The 13,243-nt window shown below is 39.3% G+C and overlaps 1 protein-coding gene across 11 annotated transcripts in view; it reads right to left on the bottom strand.

Moving 5' to 3' along the window:
• The window catches only part of TTLL5 (tubulin tyrosine ligase like 5), a 257,546-nt gene that overhangs the window by 163,168 nt on the left and 81,135 nt on the right, over positions 1-13,243 (bottom strand). For 9 of the 11 annotated variants that reach the window (XR_016509864.1, XM_090271203.1, XM_090271204.1 and 6 more), the window contains 3 exons: positions 12,580-12,618; positions 2,073-2,230; positions 622-928 (listed from right to left, as the gene is read on the bottom strand). Coding sequence is in view for 10 of the 11 variants with exons in the window: in XM_090271203.1 (XP_090127329.1) it covers positions 622-928; positions 2,073-2,230; positions 12,580-12,618 (504 nt within the window). In the remaining variant the exon portion in view is untranslated. The remainder of the gene's footprint in view (positions 1-621; positions 929-2,072; positions 2,231-12,579; positions 12,619-13,243) is intronic. The other 2 variants (XM_090271196.1, XM_090271198.1) reach the window with 1 other exon arrangement.

Genomic DNA, 13,243 nt, shown 5'->3' with positions numbered 1-13,243 from the left:
CTCCATTGTAATACATAGCCTAGCATAATTCCTGGCACGGAGCCGCTCAGTAAATATTTGATAAGGGACTGAATGAATGGTTATACTATCACAGCTCTGTGTCTTTGTTTCCTCCACTAGTACTCCCACACTTAGTTGGTACCTCCTAAACCTCCTGAAATCCTACTCATCATTCCAAGCCTGGTTAAAATAATGCCTCCTCCCTAATGTCTCCGTAGCCTTCCCAAGCAAGACCCATCAGTCCATTTTCTGCATCCTAAGAGGACTTTGTCCATATTGGGGTCATAGCTCCCGATTTTAAGTGTCCCCACACTAAACCAGAAGCTGCTTAAGCCCCTGTCTCAGTCACTTTGTGTCTTAGTGACTGACATAAAAACCCAACAAGTATTTATCCAGCCCATGAGACCTGGGTTTGTATCATAGCTCTATATACCTTGGAGAAGTAACTTCTCCAAGACTCACCTTCCTGAATAATAATAATATCAAATCACAGTTATTACATCACAGGATGGCTGTGAATAAGAAATGAAAAATCGCTATGAAGCCACCAGCACAGTAGCTGATCCACAGTACAAGTTAGCTGTTCCCAGTGTTACTATTATAATTACAAAAGGTACATACCTAAGATTGCCATTATCTTGCAGAATCTGCATCAGGGTAAATTTGGGATCTGGCTCCTGAGTCTCAATTTTGCAGCACTGTTCACCTTTATGAATCCATTCAGGAATTTTCATGGCATTTCGTTTGGGTGAATTTTCTACCATAACGGTCAATGAGGAAGTGTATTTGGCTTGATTTTCTCCAACAGACCCTGCAAACTCCTCCTGGGAAGCTTCTTGTTCTTCATCTTCATTGTCTAATGCAACTTCTTCCTCCTCTTCACTGTCTGTCTCAGTTTTAACATTCATTTCAGATGGTTGGGTAATCACTAAATGCGAAGAATCACTAATGTTGCTGAAAAAAGGATTAAATTTTCCTCTCTCCCAATACCTTCCTTTTATCTTTTTAATAAAAACCCATATCTAAATCAGACCACAAATAACACACACAATTAATGGCATACACATGTCACTCTCCAATCTTATATATTCTAAAAACCTAGTAATGATCTTCATTACTGTTGATGTTTCTCATCATAATATGAATGGCTCTCTCACAACTAAAGGCAAAAAAAACATCTTAGTAACCTCTAGAGCAGTAGTTCTCAACCTTCCAAATGCCGCGACCCTTTAATACAGTTCCTCATGTTGTGGTGATTCCCAACCATAACTAAAGCATAGTGATTAATCACAAAAACAATATGCAATTATATATGTGTTTTCTGACGGTCTTAGGCGACCCCTATGAAAGGGTCATTCGATCCCCAAAGGGGTTGCGACCCACAGGTTGAGAACCGCTGCTCTAGAGTGTGTCAGAGGTTATTAGAAGGGCACCTTTCATGAAGGTACAAAGAGCAGGGAAGTATCTTTCTCTACTATGTTTATTCCTTATCCTCCTCCTTCACTGTTTTGGGAGGTCTATGAGAACAAGGACCAAATATTTATTGACCAATGAAACCCAGTGACTAATGTGACTAATACAGGTGCTCAACAAAAGGGGGAAGGAGGGAAAGAAAGGAAGTCAGTCAATGAGTCAGTGACAAGCACACATGGGAGAATCTGGAAGAGAAAGAAATTCCTCTCTGTCCGTTCATGTTTAAAATATTTACAGCATTTAGCAATGTCAAAGGATAAGCTGGACTTAATACCTAATCATGAAAAACCCGAACAATAATGCTCAGGATTCTATTAAACTTAAACCAATGCTATTTCTAAAGTATCAGGTATTATACGATGCTGAAATATGAGCAAAAGCCAAAATATATGTGCTTTGGATATTCAATACAAATAGTATAGAAGGGAAGGTTTAAAACTTATAATCCCTTTGAAATTCAGTTTCAGAGAAAAGGGAATTACAAAAAATGAAGCATATGCAGTCAGGAAGGTTCTGATTCATTGAGTGTTAAGAGGCTGGTGACACCGGTGGGGCAGGACCCAGGTACTGGACCTCGGCGAGAGCTCCCCAGCACGTACCTGGGTATTTTGGCCGCATTGTTCTCAGTCTCCCACTCCGCCGTCTACACTTTCGCACCTCCAAGGACAAGAGCTTCCTCTCATACAGAGCAGCGTGCAGCCTGGCTTTTGAATTCACACTCTCTACCTTCAATTCCAGTGCTCCATCAGTAGTTAGTCTATGGAAAAAAAAAAAAAAAAAAAAAAACCTCAGAAAATCTCATTTATTCTAAGGCTAAGCTTGACAGAAATCTGTAATAGTGATAGACTGGGCATGCACGGTAGGTAACTCTAGTGAATTCTAGAAGGTTTGACAAATGAATCTAAATATTGGGATCTACATTAAAACTGCACTAATGGCCTGTCTGAATATGTTAAATATTCTCAACAAAAATATATCTGAAGACAATGTTTAAGTATTTTTAAGTATTCAGTAATACTGGCTATTTATTGCAGAGATCACAAACTGCTACCCGATACATTATATCTTAAGAATGACTGGGCGGGAGATACTGGTAGCATTTTAATTCTCAGGCTAGGTCATGGCTAGAGGTGTTTACTTTATTGCTATTCATTATAACTTAGAATTATACAAATATTCTTTTGAATGTACAACATTTAATAAACAGAGCAGAGGTTGAAACTGGGGAGGAATGGCCGTTAATCTGTGAATATGCTAGCACAGGGCTGACTTGAGACTCACAGGGCAAGTGTCTTGGTAAAAAGTTACCCAAGACCTCGGGACGCACCAAGTCTCAAGCATTCCAACATAAGGAACGCCTCCCTTAGAACCTACTTAGTTACATGAATAGGGAAGAAGTGGCAGGGACTCTTCAGGTGCTGAGTAAGGTCAGAAATTAGGGTCAAAGGTACAGACAAGGGCAGGCAGCAGATGTGGAACAAGGCTAAGTTCATTCACCTCATGAATGGGAAATGGGATGGGGAAAGGGTACGGCAGCAGCTACATTAGGCATTAAAGTAAATCACAAATTAGGGAAATGACAGGCATCAGGTCCAATTCAGACAAGAACCGGGCAAAGTACAGGGTAGCACAGATAACCAGGTTACCAGAGAGAGTGTTTTTGGTCATTGGGCTAGAAAAGAAGTTAAGAGTCTGTAAGCAGGCAGCTTTGAACTCTCTCTCTTTTTTATGAGTATATTTTATTGATTATACTATTATAGTTGTCCCAGTTTTTTCCCCTTTGTCCTCTTCTGCTGGGTATCCCCCTTTTCTCCAGCAATCCTTGCCCTTAGTTCATGTCCAAGGGTTGTGCATATAAGTTCTTTGGCTTCTCCATTTTCTTTATTGTTCTTAACATCCCCCTGTCTATTTTGTACCTACCAGTTATGCCTCCTGATCCCTGCACCTTTTCTCCCATTCTCCCTCTTCCCCCTCCTGGCTGATAACCCTCACTATGATCTCCACATCTATGATTCTGCTCCTATTCTAGTTGTTCGCTTAGTTTGTTTTTGTATTTTAGATTCAGTTGTTGATAGCTGTCATTTTAATGTTCATAGTTTTTATCTTCTTTTTAATTAAGTCCCTTTAACACTTCATATAACCAGGGCTTGGTGGTGATAAACTTTAGCTTTACCTTCCATTTCAAATGATAGCTTTGCTGCAAAGAGTAATCTTGGTTGTAGGTTCTTGCTTTTCATCACTTTGAATACTTTTTGCCAGTCCTTTCCTGCCTGCAAAGTTTCTTTTGAGAAATCATCTAACAGTCTTGTGGGAACTCCTTTGTAGGTAACTCTCTGCTTTTCTCTTGTTGCTTTTAAGATTCTCTTTATCTTTCACCTTTGCATTTTAATTATCATGTTTCTTGGTGTGGTCCTCTTTGGATATAGCTTGTTTGGGACTCTCTGTGCTTCCTGGACTTGTATGTCTATTTCCTTTGCCAAATCGGGGAAGTTTTCTTTCATTATTTTTTCAAATAAGTTTTCAATTTCTTGCTCTTCCTCCTATCCTTCTGGCATCCCTCTGATTCAGATGTTAGCACTTTTGGAGATGTCCCTGAGTCTTCTTATTCTTTAATGTTATTTTTTTTTTATTCTTGTCTCTTCATTCTGGTTATTTCTTCTTTTTGTTCCAATTCATTGATCTGAACCCTGGCTTTCTTCTCTTCACTATTAGTTCCATGTGAATTTTTCTTTATTTCACTTAGTATAGCCTTCATTTCTTTCCTTATGCATTTACCGTACTCAATCATTTCTCTGAGCTTCATTATCACCAGTGTTTTGAACTCTACATCTGATAGGTTGGCTATCTCCTCCACACTTAGTTCTCCCTCTGGAGCCTGGATCTGCTCCTTCTTTTGGGCCATACTTCTCTGTCTCCTCAATGTGACAGGCTCCTGTGTTTGCCTCTGTGTCTTAGGTAGAGCTGTCACACCTGTTACTTTGTAAGGGGCAGAGCCTTAGGTATTCATCAGTGTAGGATAACCCGTTTCACCACTTTTTGGCACTGTATAGGGGGGAGGGCTCTGAAAGGGAACAATGCTTGCTCAGCACTTGCCCCTTTTCTAATCACTGCACCCCTTTCCTGTATGCAACTGGCACCCCTCTAGCTGTTGTCTTGATGAAAGTTCCCAGAGTGGGTGGGTCTGCAGATGTTCTAGTACCGAGGGGCCTCTAAATAGACTCTCCTGAGAGAAGGGCTGGTTCTTCCTCTGCCCCAACCCCCACTGGTTTTCACTGTCAGAAGCAATGAGGCTTTATTTTCCGAGCGCTGGAAATGTGAGCTGCATGGTCTAGCCTCGGGTTGGGATAGCTCCCCAGGTGTCCCTCCCAGCTTTTATCTGCCACATGTGAATGTGGGACTGCTTGTTCCACCAACTGCAGCCGCTGCCTTGCCACCGCTGCTTCACCTCTACTACACTGCATCTCTCCGTCCTGGCTCCCTCTCTCTGCCCCTCCTACGTGTCGGGATGACTGTTTCTTCTTTAAATCCTTGACTGTTGGACTTCTGTACAGTTTGATTTTCTGACAGTTCTGGTTGTTGGTTTGTTTTTTGTTTTGAGGTAGTTGTAATCCTTCTTATGGTTGTGTGAGGAGGCAAAGCGTGTCTACCTATGCCTCCATCTTGGCTGAATGTCCCCTGAACGCTCCTCCTTGAACTTTCTAGAAATCAAAGTATATTCCCTTTGAGGTCAAAGAATCATTCTCATTCCTCTGGAAGTTTTCAGTCTCTGAGTTCAATGAAAAGGTTGTGTCTTTTGGTCTGTTTAGGACTTTTAGGGATTTCTGGATGGATGAACAGAATGGTAAATCATTTGGAGGCCTTCTGGTTAGAACAGGGAATTGAATCAAGAACAGGAAGATCCTGACACCAGGGGCAGAAATGGGAAGCAACTTAATGAACTTTAAAAATACTTCAAAATCAGCTTATGATAGTCCCAATAACTGAATACTGCCCTACCCTCTTTCATATACACATACACATAGTTGTGAAAATAAGATTTGTAGCCAATTAATAAGGAAAATAAAACAAATCTGATATTTTAAAGTAATAACTGAGCTTCTAAGAAACCCAAAAAAGACAGATAAATCCTAACTAGTACAAGGGATGGAGGTAGGAAATGCTGGGAAAAATATGAATCTGATAAACAGAAGGGCAAGGAACATGCTTGTCTTGTTGATCATTGGATCAGACTAGCCAGCACACAGTTGACATATAAATATTTTCAAATTAATAAACAGTTGAATTCCCTATAAATAAGATGTAATAGCCTGTAGCTATATCCATTTCATTTTATTTTGCCAAATATCATAAAAATATTTAAATGAACAGAAGTGTAAAAATCGTATGGTGAATATCCATTTACCCATTGCCTAGTTTCCACAATGAATATTTTACTGTATTTGTTTCATCACATGTATATCCAACCTTCCATTCTTCTATCCATCCACCAATCCATCTAATTTTTAAAGCATTTCAAAATTGGACATAGACATCAGCATACTTCACTCCTAAACTCTTCAATATGCATATCGTTACCTAGAGTTCAATATTTGTTTTGAGTTTTGGGGCATTTCTTAGTGAGCTAAAAACTACCCACAGTGAAATACCCATATTAAATTTCCATTTGGTGAGTTTTGACAAATGCCATTACCATCCCCTCAGGAAGTACTCCTGCCCTTTCCCAGTCAATTTCTTTCTCACACTCCCAAAGAAAACCACCATTCAAAATTTCTTCATCACATACTTACATTTACCTGTTCTAGAAATTCATAAAAATGAAATCACCGTACTACATGAACTCTTGCGTGTAAGTTTCCTTTCATACAGATGTTTTTGAGATTCAGCCATGTTGTATATACCATTATTGATCCCTTCTTATTGCTGAGGATTAGTCTGTTGTATGAAAAATCCACAGTTCTCCTACTATCCTGTTGCTAGACATTAGGTTATTTCCAGTTTTGGAATATTATGGGTGCAGCTGCTGTAAACATTTTTGTACAGTCATTTTGTGGTTATATTTTTCATTTCTCCTGGGTAAAGATCTCCAAGTGAAATTTTCTAGGCTTTCTGACAAACTGCCAGACTCTTTTTAGACTGCTGGTACCAGTTTATACTGCCAATGATGATTTAAAAGAGTTCCATTAGCTCCACATGCTTACCCTTTGATGTTGTCAGTCATTCCCCCCACCACCAGGTTTACTGAGGTAGAATTGACAAATAAAATTGCAAGATCTTTAAAATGTACAACATGATGATCTGATATAATTTTATCCATTCTGCTGGATGTTTAGTGGTATCTCATGACTTAATTTGCAATTCTCTGATAACTAATGTTGTTAAGCACATTCTCATGAGCATACTGGCTATTCACGTATCTTCCTTTTGACAGCTCGCCTAGTCATTTTCTTAACAGTATCCTGATAAACAAAAGTTTTTAATTTAGAGAAAATTGAGTTTATCATTTTTTCCTTGTTTATTGCTTTCTGTGTCATGTCTAAAAACTTTTGCCAAACCCAAAATCAACAGATATTTTCCTCAAGAAGTTTTAGAGTAATAGCTTTTATGTTTATGTCTATGAATCATCTCTAATTTTTGAGAGATAGGGGTTGAATTTCATTTTTAAAATTCTGATATCCAGTTCCAGCCCCATTTGTTAAAGTTTCCCTTCCCCACTGGATTACTTTAAGTCTTTTGTTTAAAGCCAATGACTATATAAATATTGGTCTACTTCTGGGTCCTTTATTCGGTTCCAGTAATCAATTTGCCACAGTTTTGATTACTACAGCATTATAGAATTTCTGTAAGTCAGATACTCTAAGTCTTTTCCAAGATTACCTTGGATATTCTAAGTCTTTCATTTCCATATAAGTAAAAAAAGCAGTTGGTCAATTTCAACAAAAAAAATCTACTAGACTAATAATTGGGATTGCACTGGATCTTTAGATCAATTTGGAGAAAATGGATATTAACAATAATATTTAGATCTTTTTAAATCTCAGTATATTTAGTAGCTTTTATTATGTACACATTCTGTTAAATTTATCCCTAAGAATTTTATATTTTCAAATGCTATTATAAATAGAATTTTAAATTTCACTTTCCAATTATTTACTATTAGTATATTAAAAACATTTTTAGTATATTGACTTGTATCCCAAGATCTTGCGAGTATACCTGTATATTCTTGCATTCTGTAGATACCTTGGGACTTCTACTAACCTGATCACATCACCCAAGAATACAGACACTTCACTTCCTCCTTTCCAATATGTATGCCTTTCATTTCTTTTTTTGCTTTCTTATACTGCTTAGGACCTCTAGTACAAAGGAAACATATGTGGTGACAGCAGACACCCCATCTTATTACTAATCATAGGGGGAAAGTCTTCAGTATTTCACCATTCAGTAATGTCAGAAATAGTTTTTTCATAGAAGACCTTTGTCAGATTTTAAAAGTTCCCTTCTGTTCCTGATTTGCTAAGAGTTTTTCTCACAAATGTATTAGATTTTATCAGATGCTTCTCTCTCTCTTTTTTTGCAGCGAATAAAATGATCATCTGGTTTTTTTTCCTTTATGTAATATAACAGATTATATTGACTAATCAAATGTTAAACTAACCTTATATTACTGGGAAAAATCTCACTTTAGTCATATGTATTATCCTTTTTAAATATTGGTAGATTCTATTTGCTAATATTCTTTTAAGAAATTCTGTGTCTATGTTCATGAAGATATTAGCCTGTGATTTTTTAAAAATGATTTTTGTCAGATTTTGGTTATGCTGGCATCGTAAAATAAATTGGGAAGTGTCCCTTCCTGGATTTTTGAGTGAGTTTGTATATGACTGGTAGTCTTCCATCTGGCTGGTTTGGCTCAGTGGATTGAGCGTCGGCCTGCGAGCTAAGTGTCGCTGGTTCGATCTCCCAGTCAGGGCACATCAGAGAAGGAAAAACTCTGACTCCAAAAAACCTCCACTGCCTTGCGGCATACCTCTTCAGGGGAAAGGCTAAGGGAGTAAACCCCGACAGAAAATCCGGAGCCGGAGTCCCTAAGGCGGTTTGACGTTGTAGTCAACACCGGCAACTCCTGCGGTGCACCTGAAACCAAGCTGTATTGACTCCGTCTTTCCCTTGGACCCTTCAGCTGCGAAGAGAGGGGGTGTCTGCTGCATGGGCAACAGCAGACCCTCCATATCACCCTGCCCAGGCTCTGTAGCTTCAGCTTCACTGGAGAGGACACTCCAGCGTTATCGCAAGATGTCGATTCAACACGGGAGGAGACAGATACCGTGTCACTCCCGAGTCGGACTGCACAACCATTCTTGGCGGTGCAGATAGACTCTTAAGAAGCTACACCATCGTCTCTCGAGACGGACGGCTGCCGACGACGACGACAACGACGGTAGTCTTCCTCAAATGCTTGCTAGAGTTTACCAGTGAAACTTCTTTGTAGGAAGAAAACTTATGATTACAAAGTCAATATTCTGAATAGGTATAGAGTTATTCAGATTTTTTATTTTGGCTTATATCAGTATTGCTAAGTGTTCCCTCCCCACAAGGAATTCAGACATTTAAGTTGTCAAACTAGTGGAATTAGGTTGTTAATAATATTGTCCCCCTTTTTAAAAATATTCCCCTTTTTTTAAAGTATATTTTATTGATTATGTTGTTACAGTGGTCCCAACTTTTTCCCCTTTGCTCCCCTCTACCAAGTACCCTCCTTCCCTCCAGCAATCCCACCCCCCTTAGTTCATATCCATGGGTTGTACATATAAGTTCTCTGGTTTCACCCTTTACTATATTATTGTTAACATCCCCCTGTCTATTTTTTTTTTTTTGGTTTTTCAATTACAGCTGTCCCCTTTTCTCCCAATTCCCTGTCTATTTTGTACCAACCGATTATGCTTCTTAGTCCCTGCAACATTTCCCCATTTCTTCCCCTCCCCCCTCCCAGCTGATAAGCATCCAAATGATCCCCATACCTATGATTCTGTTCCTGTTCTGGTTTGCTTAGTTGGATTTTGTTTTTATTTTTTAGATTCAGTTGTTGATAGTTGTGAGTTTGTTGTCATTTTAGTGTTCATAGTTTTGATCTTCTTTTTCTTAAGTAAGTCCCTTTGACATTTCATATAATAATGGCTTGTTGATGATGAGCTCCTTTACCTTCACCTTGTCAGGGAAGCACTTCATCTGCCCTTCCATTCCAAATGCTGGATAGAGTAATCCTGGTTGCAGGTTGCCTTTCATCACATTGAATACTGCTTGCCAGTCCCTTCCTGCCTGCAAAGTGTCCTCTGAGAAATTAGCTGATAGTCCTATAGGCAACACCCTGTAGGCAACTCTCTGCCTCTCTCTTGCTGTCTCCAGGCCTTTGTCTTTATCTTTCACCTTTGCCATCTCAGTCATGATGAGTCATGGTGTAGTCCCCTCTGGATCCAGCTCACCCAGGACCCTCCGCGCTTCCTGTACCTGTATGTCCATCTCCTTTGTAAAATTGGGGAAGTTTTCCTCATTTTTTTCAATTCTTGCTTCCTCATTCTGCACTGGTTGACTGTTTTTTTCCTTCCTTATGTTCCAAATCATTGATTTCAACCCCAGTTTCCTTCCCTTCACCGTTAGTTTTGTGTGGATTTTCCTTCGTTTCACTTAGCATAGCCTCACGTCTTCTCTTATGCGTTTGTTGTACTCAAGCATATCTGTCAAGCCTGTGAGCATCTTTATCATCAGTGTTTTGAATTCTGCATCTGTTAGGTAGTCTATCTCCTCATCTGTGAGGTTGGCTATCTCCTCGTCGCTTAGTTCTCCCACTGGAACCTTCATCTGTTCCCCCTTTTGGGCCACACTTCTCTGTCTCTTCATTCTGACAGGCTCCTGTGTTTGCCTCTGTGTCTTAGGTAGAGCTCTCACTCCTGTTATGTTGTAAGGGGTGGCGCCTTAGGGATTAGTTAGTAGAGGGCGACCTGTTTCGCCACATTGTGGCGCTGTATGTGGGGGAAGTGTCTGAAAGGGTACAATGCCGCTTGCCCAGCACTCGCCCCTTTTCCAGGTGCCCCTCTAGCTGCTGCCCTGGCTGTCGTTCCCAGAGTGGATGGGTCTGTGGACATTCTAGGACCATTGGGGGCCCTTTAAACAAGCGGACTCTGCTGAGACCAGCAGTTTCTGCCTCCACTCCAATCCCTACTGGTCTGCACAGTCAGAAGCATGAGGCTTGATTTTCCCCGGTGCTGGGACCGTGAGCTGGGAGGTCCGGTGAGGAGCTGGGAACGCTCCCCAGGTGTCCCTCCTGACTTTTTAAATGTGTGACTGCGCTTTCCGCTGGCCTGCTGCTGCTGCTGCTGCCGCTGCCACTGCTACCACACCGCGTCCTCTCCACCTGGGCTCCGCCCCTCCTACCTGTCTGGATGAGTACTTCTTTATATCTTTGTTTGCTGGACTTCCATGCAGTTTGATTTTCTGGAACTCCTGGTTGTTTCTAGTTTTGAGGTAGTTGTATTCCTTCTTAGTTGTGGAGGAATACGCAGCATGTGTGTCTATGACTAATATTCCCTTTTTTTAATGTCTGCAGGATCTATAGTGATATCCCTCTTTCCTATCTCATATTGGTTATTAGTGTTCTCTGTTTTTTTTTCTAGACCAGTCTACATAGGAGTTTATCAATTCTGCTATCTTATCAAACAATTTTGGGTTTTATTAATTTTCTTTATTGTTTGCTTTTTAAAATTTATTAGATACCTTACCTTTATTATTTCCTTTCTTCTGCTTACTTTGGATAACTTTTCTTTTCCCAGTTTCATAAAATGAATATTAAATCAGTGATTTAGGCCTGTTTTCTAACATAAGCATTTGATAATACAAATTTTCCTTAAAACACTCCCTTAGCTGCATCCCACACATTTTAATGTTATAGTTTATTATCATTAGGTTCAAAATTTTTCTAATTCCCTTCATGATTTTTTCCCTCACCCATGGATTATTTAGAAATGTGTGGTTTAATTCCTAAATATTGGGAAATTTTTCTATTGTTGCTGATTCTAATTCCATTGTGGTCAAGGAACATACTCTTTATGATTCTAGTCCTTTTAAATGTATTAAGACTTGTTTCACGCTCTAGCATATGGTCCGTCACACCTTTCACTTCCTTATAAGGTTATACCCCTACAGCACCCACATAACCCTACTGATGGCCACATAAAATGAGTGGCAAAAATGAACAAAGGACGAACTCACTGATCTTTAAATATTCTTGTTGTTTAATATTTTATCTTTTTTTTTGTTTTGTTTGTTTTTTCTAATTTCCAAATTGATAACATATACTCTAGAAAGCACATTCCTTGACTAAACACTGGAGAAAACTTATAAACTAAATGTGACTCATTTGGAAACAAGCTTGATTTCTCTCAGTTTTCCTTTAATTAAACAGCAATCATTAGTTTTCATTTTTTAAAGAAAAATTAGATTTATGCTTCAAAAGATTTGGATGAGAAACGAAGTTCTTAAATGTAGAACAAAAAGCTAGATGTTCTCATATTGCTTTTTAAAGAGATACAAAATAAGGGGGATGAATGTAATGTCTCCAGTCAGAGGATGAGTGTTTAGGTTTAAGTTTTCATTGTGGTTGGAGTCTTCAGTTGGGTAAGGCCATCCCAGCCCTTCTTCTAAGACCTTTTTCTCCTTGGTCAAACATGAACAGCCTTAGATATTTTGCATACTTTTAGTGCCATGGCAAACTGGAAGCAGTTCTATTCAACCCCATAAGGTACAGAGTTATATGACCCAGGTATGTCAAAGCCAAAATAACCTCTTATTTGAATCTAAAATGAGTAGTCTTGAAATCTCATTAATACTTTGGTCTCTCTTACATAGCCATATATAAGTACTATTAATTATCAGTTGAAATGATATACCTGCAGTTATAAATATATAAATCCCAAACTTTGTTTGTAAAATGTTGCCACAGAATGGTGTTTCAATAGAACACATCTTTATGTTACAACTCACGCTGAGCCAAACTGAAAATGGTTATATTATGCACATGTAAAAATTGCTCAACTTGTAAAAGTCAATTACCGTGTTCTTCCTGTCAATAAGCTTCTTCTTGGGTTTCCCCTACAGAATTAGAAAGGACAAGTGGGTTAGAGCACTATGCAGATATTCTTTCCTGAGCTCATACACGCGCACACGCACACACACTGAAATCTGTTTTGTAGAGATTCAATGTGGAATTATGTCAGGGAAGGCATGTTGAGGGAGAAGCAGAGATGAACTGAGAACATGCTCAGAAAAGAAGAGATTGAGTACCCTGAGCTTGAGGGAGGATCAATAAAAAGCAAAAGGGAGCCCTCGCTGGTGTGGCTCAGTGGATGGAGCAACAGCCTGTGAACCAAAGGGTCGCAGGTTCGATTCCCCGTCAGGGCACATGTCTGGGTTGCGGGTCAGGCCCCCAGTTGGGTGTGTGCGAGAGGCAACCACACATTGATGTTCCTCTCCCTCTCTTTCTCTAAAAATAAATAAATAAAATCTTTAAAAAATATACAATTCTACTTTCTTTTTTTAAAAAAAAGGGATAGAATAAGTGAATTCTAGAGAAAAATCATAGCAATTACTTGCTTGTGTGTATCTAGTCACAAATCAAGCCACATCATTCTTCACAGCAGTAATGTGAGAAGGTTGTTATTAACTCCATTTATAAAAAGACACTTTGTGACACGCCTAAGGTTGGAGCCTAATAGGT

This window comes from Furipterus horrens, unplaced genomic scaffold, assembly GCF_987537825.1.
Source record: "Furipterus horrens unplaced genomic scaffold, mFurHor1.1.pri manual_scaffold_3, whole genome shotgun sequence".
Taxonomy (NCBI): domain Eukaryota; kingdom Metazoa; phylum Chordata; class Mammalia; order Chiroptera; family Furipteridae; genus Furipterus; species Furipterus horrens.
This window is presented reverse-complemented; position numbering and strand designations above follow the sequence as displayed.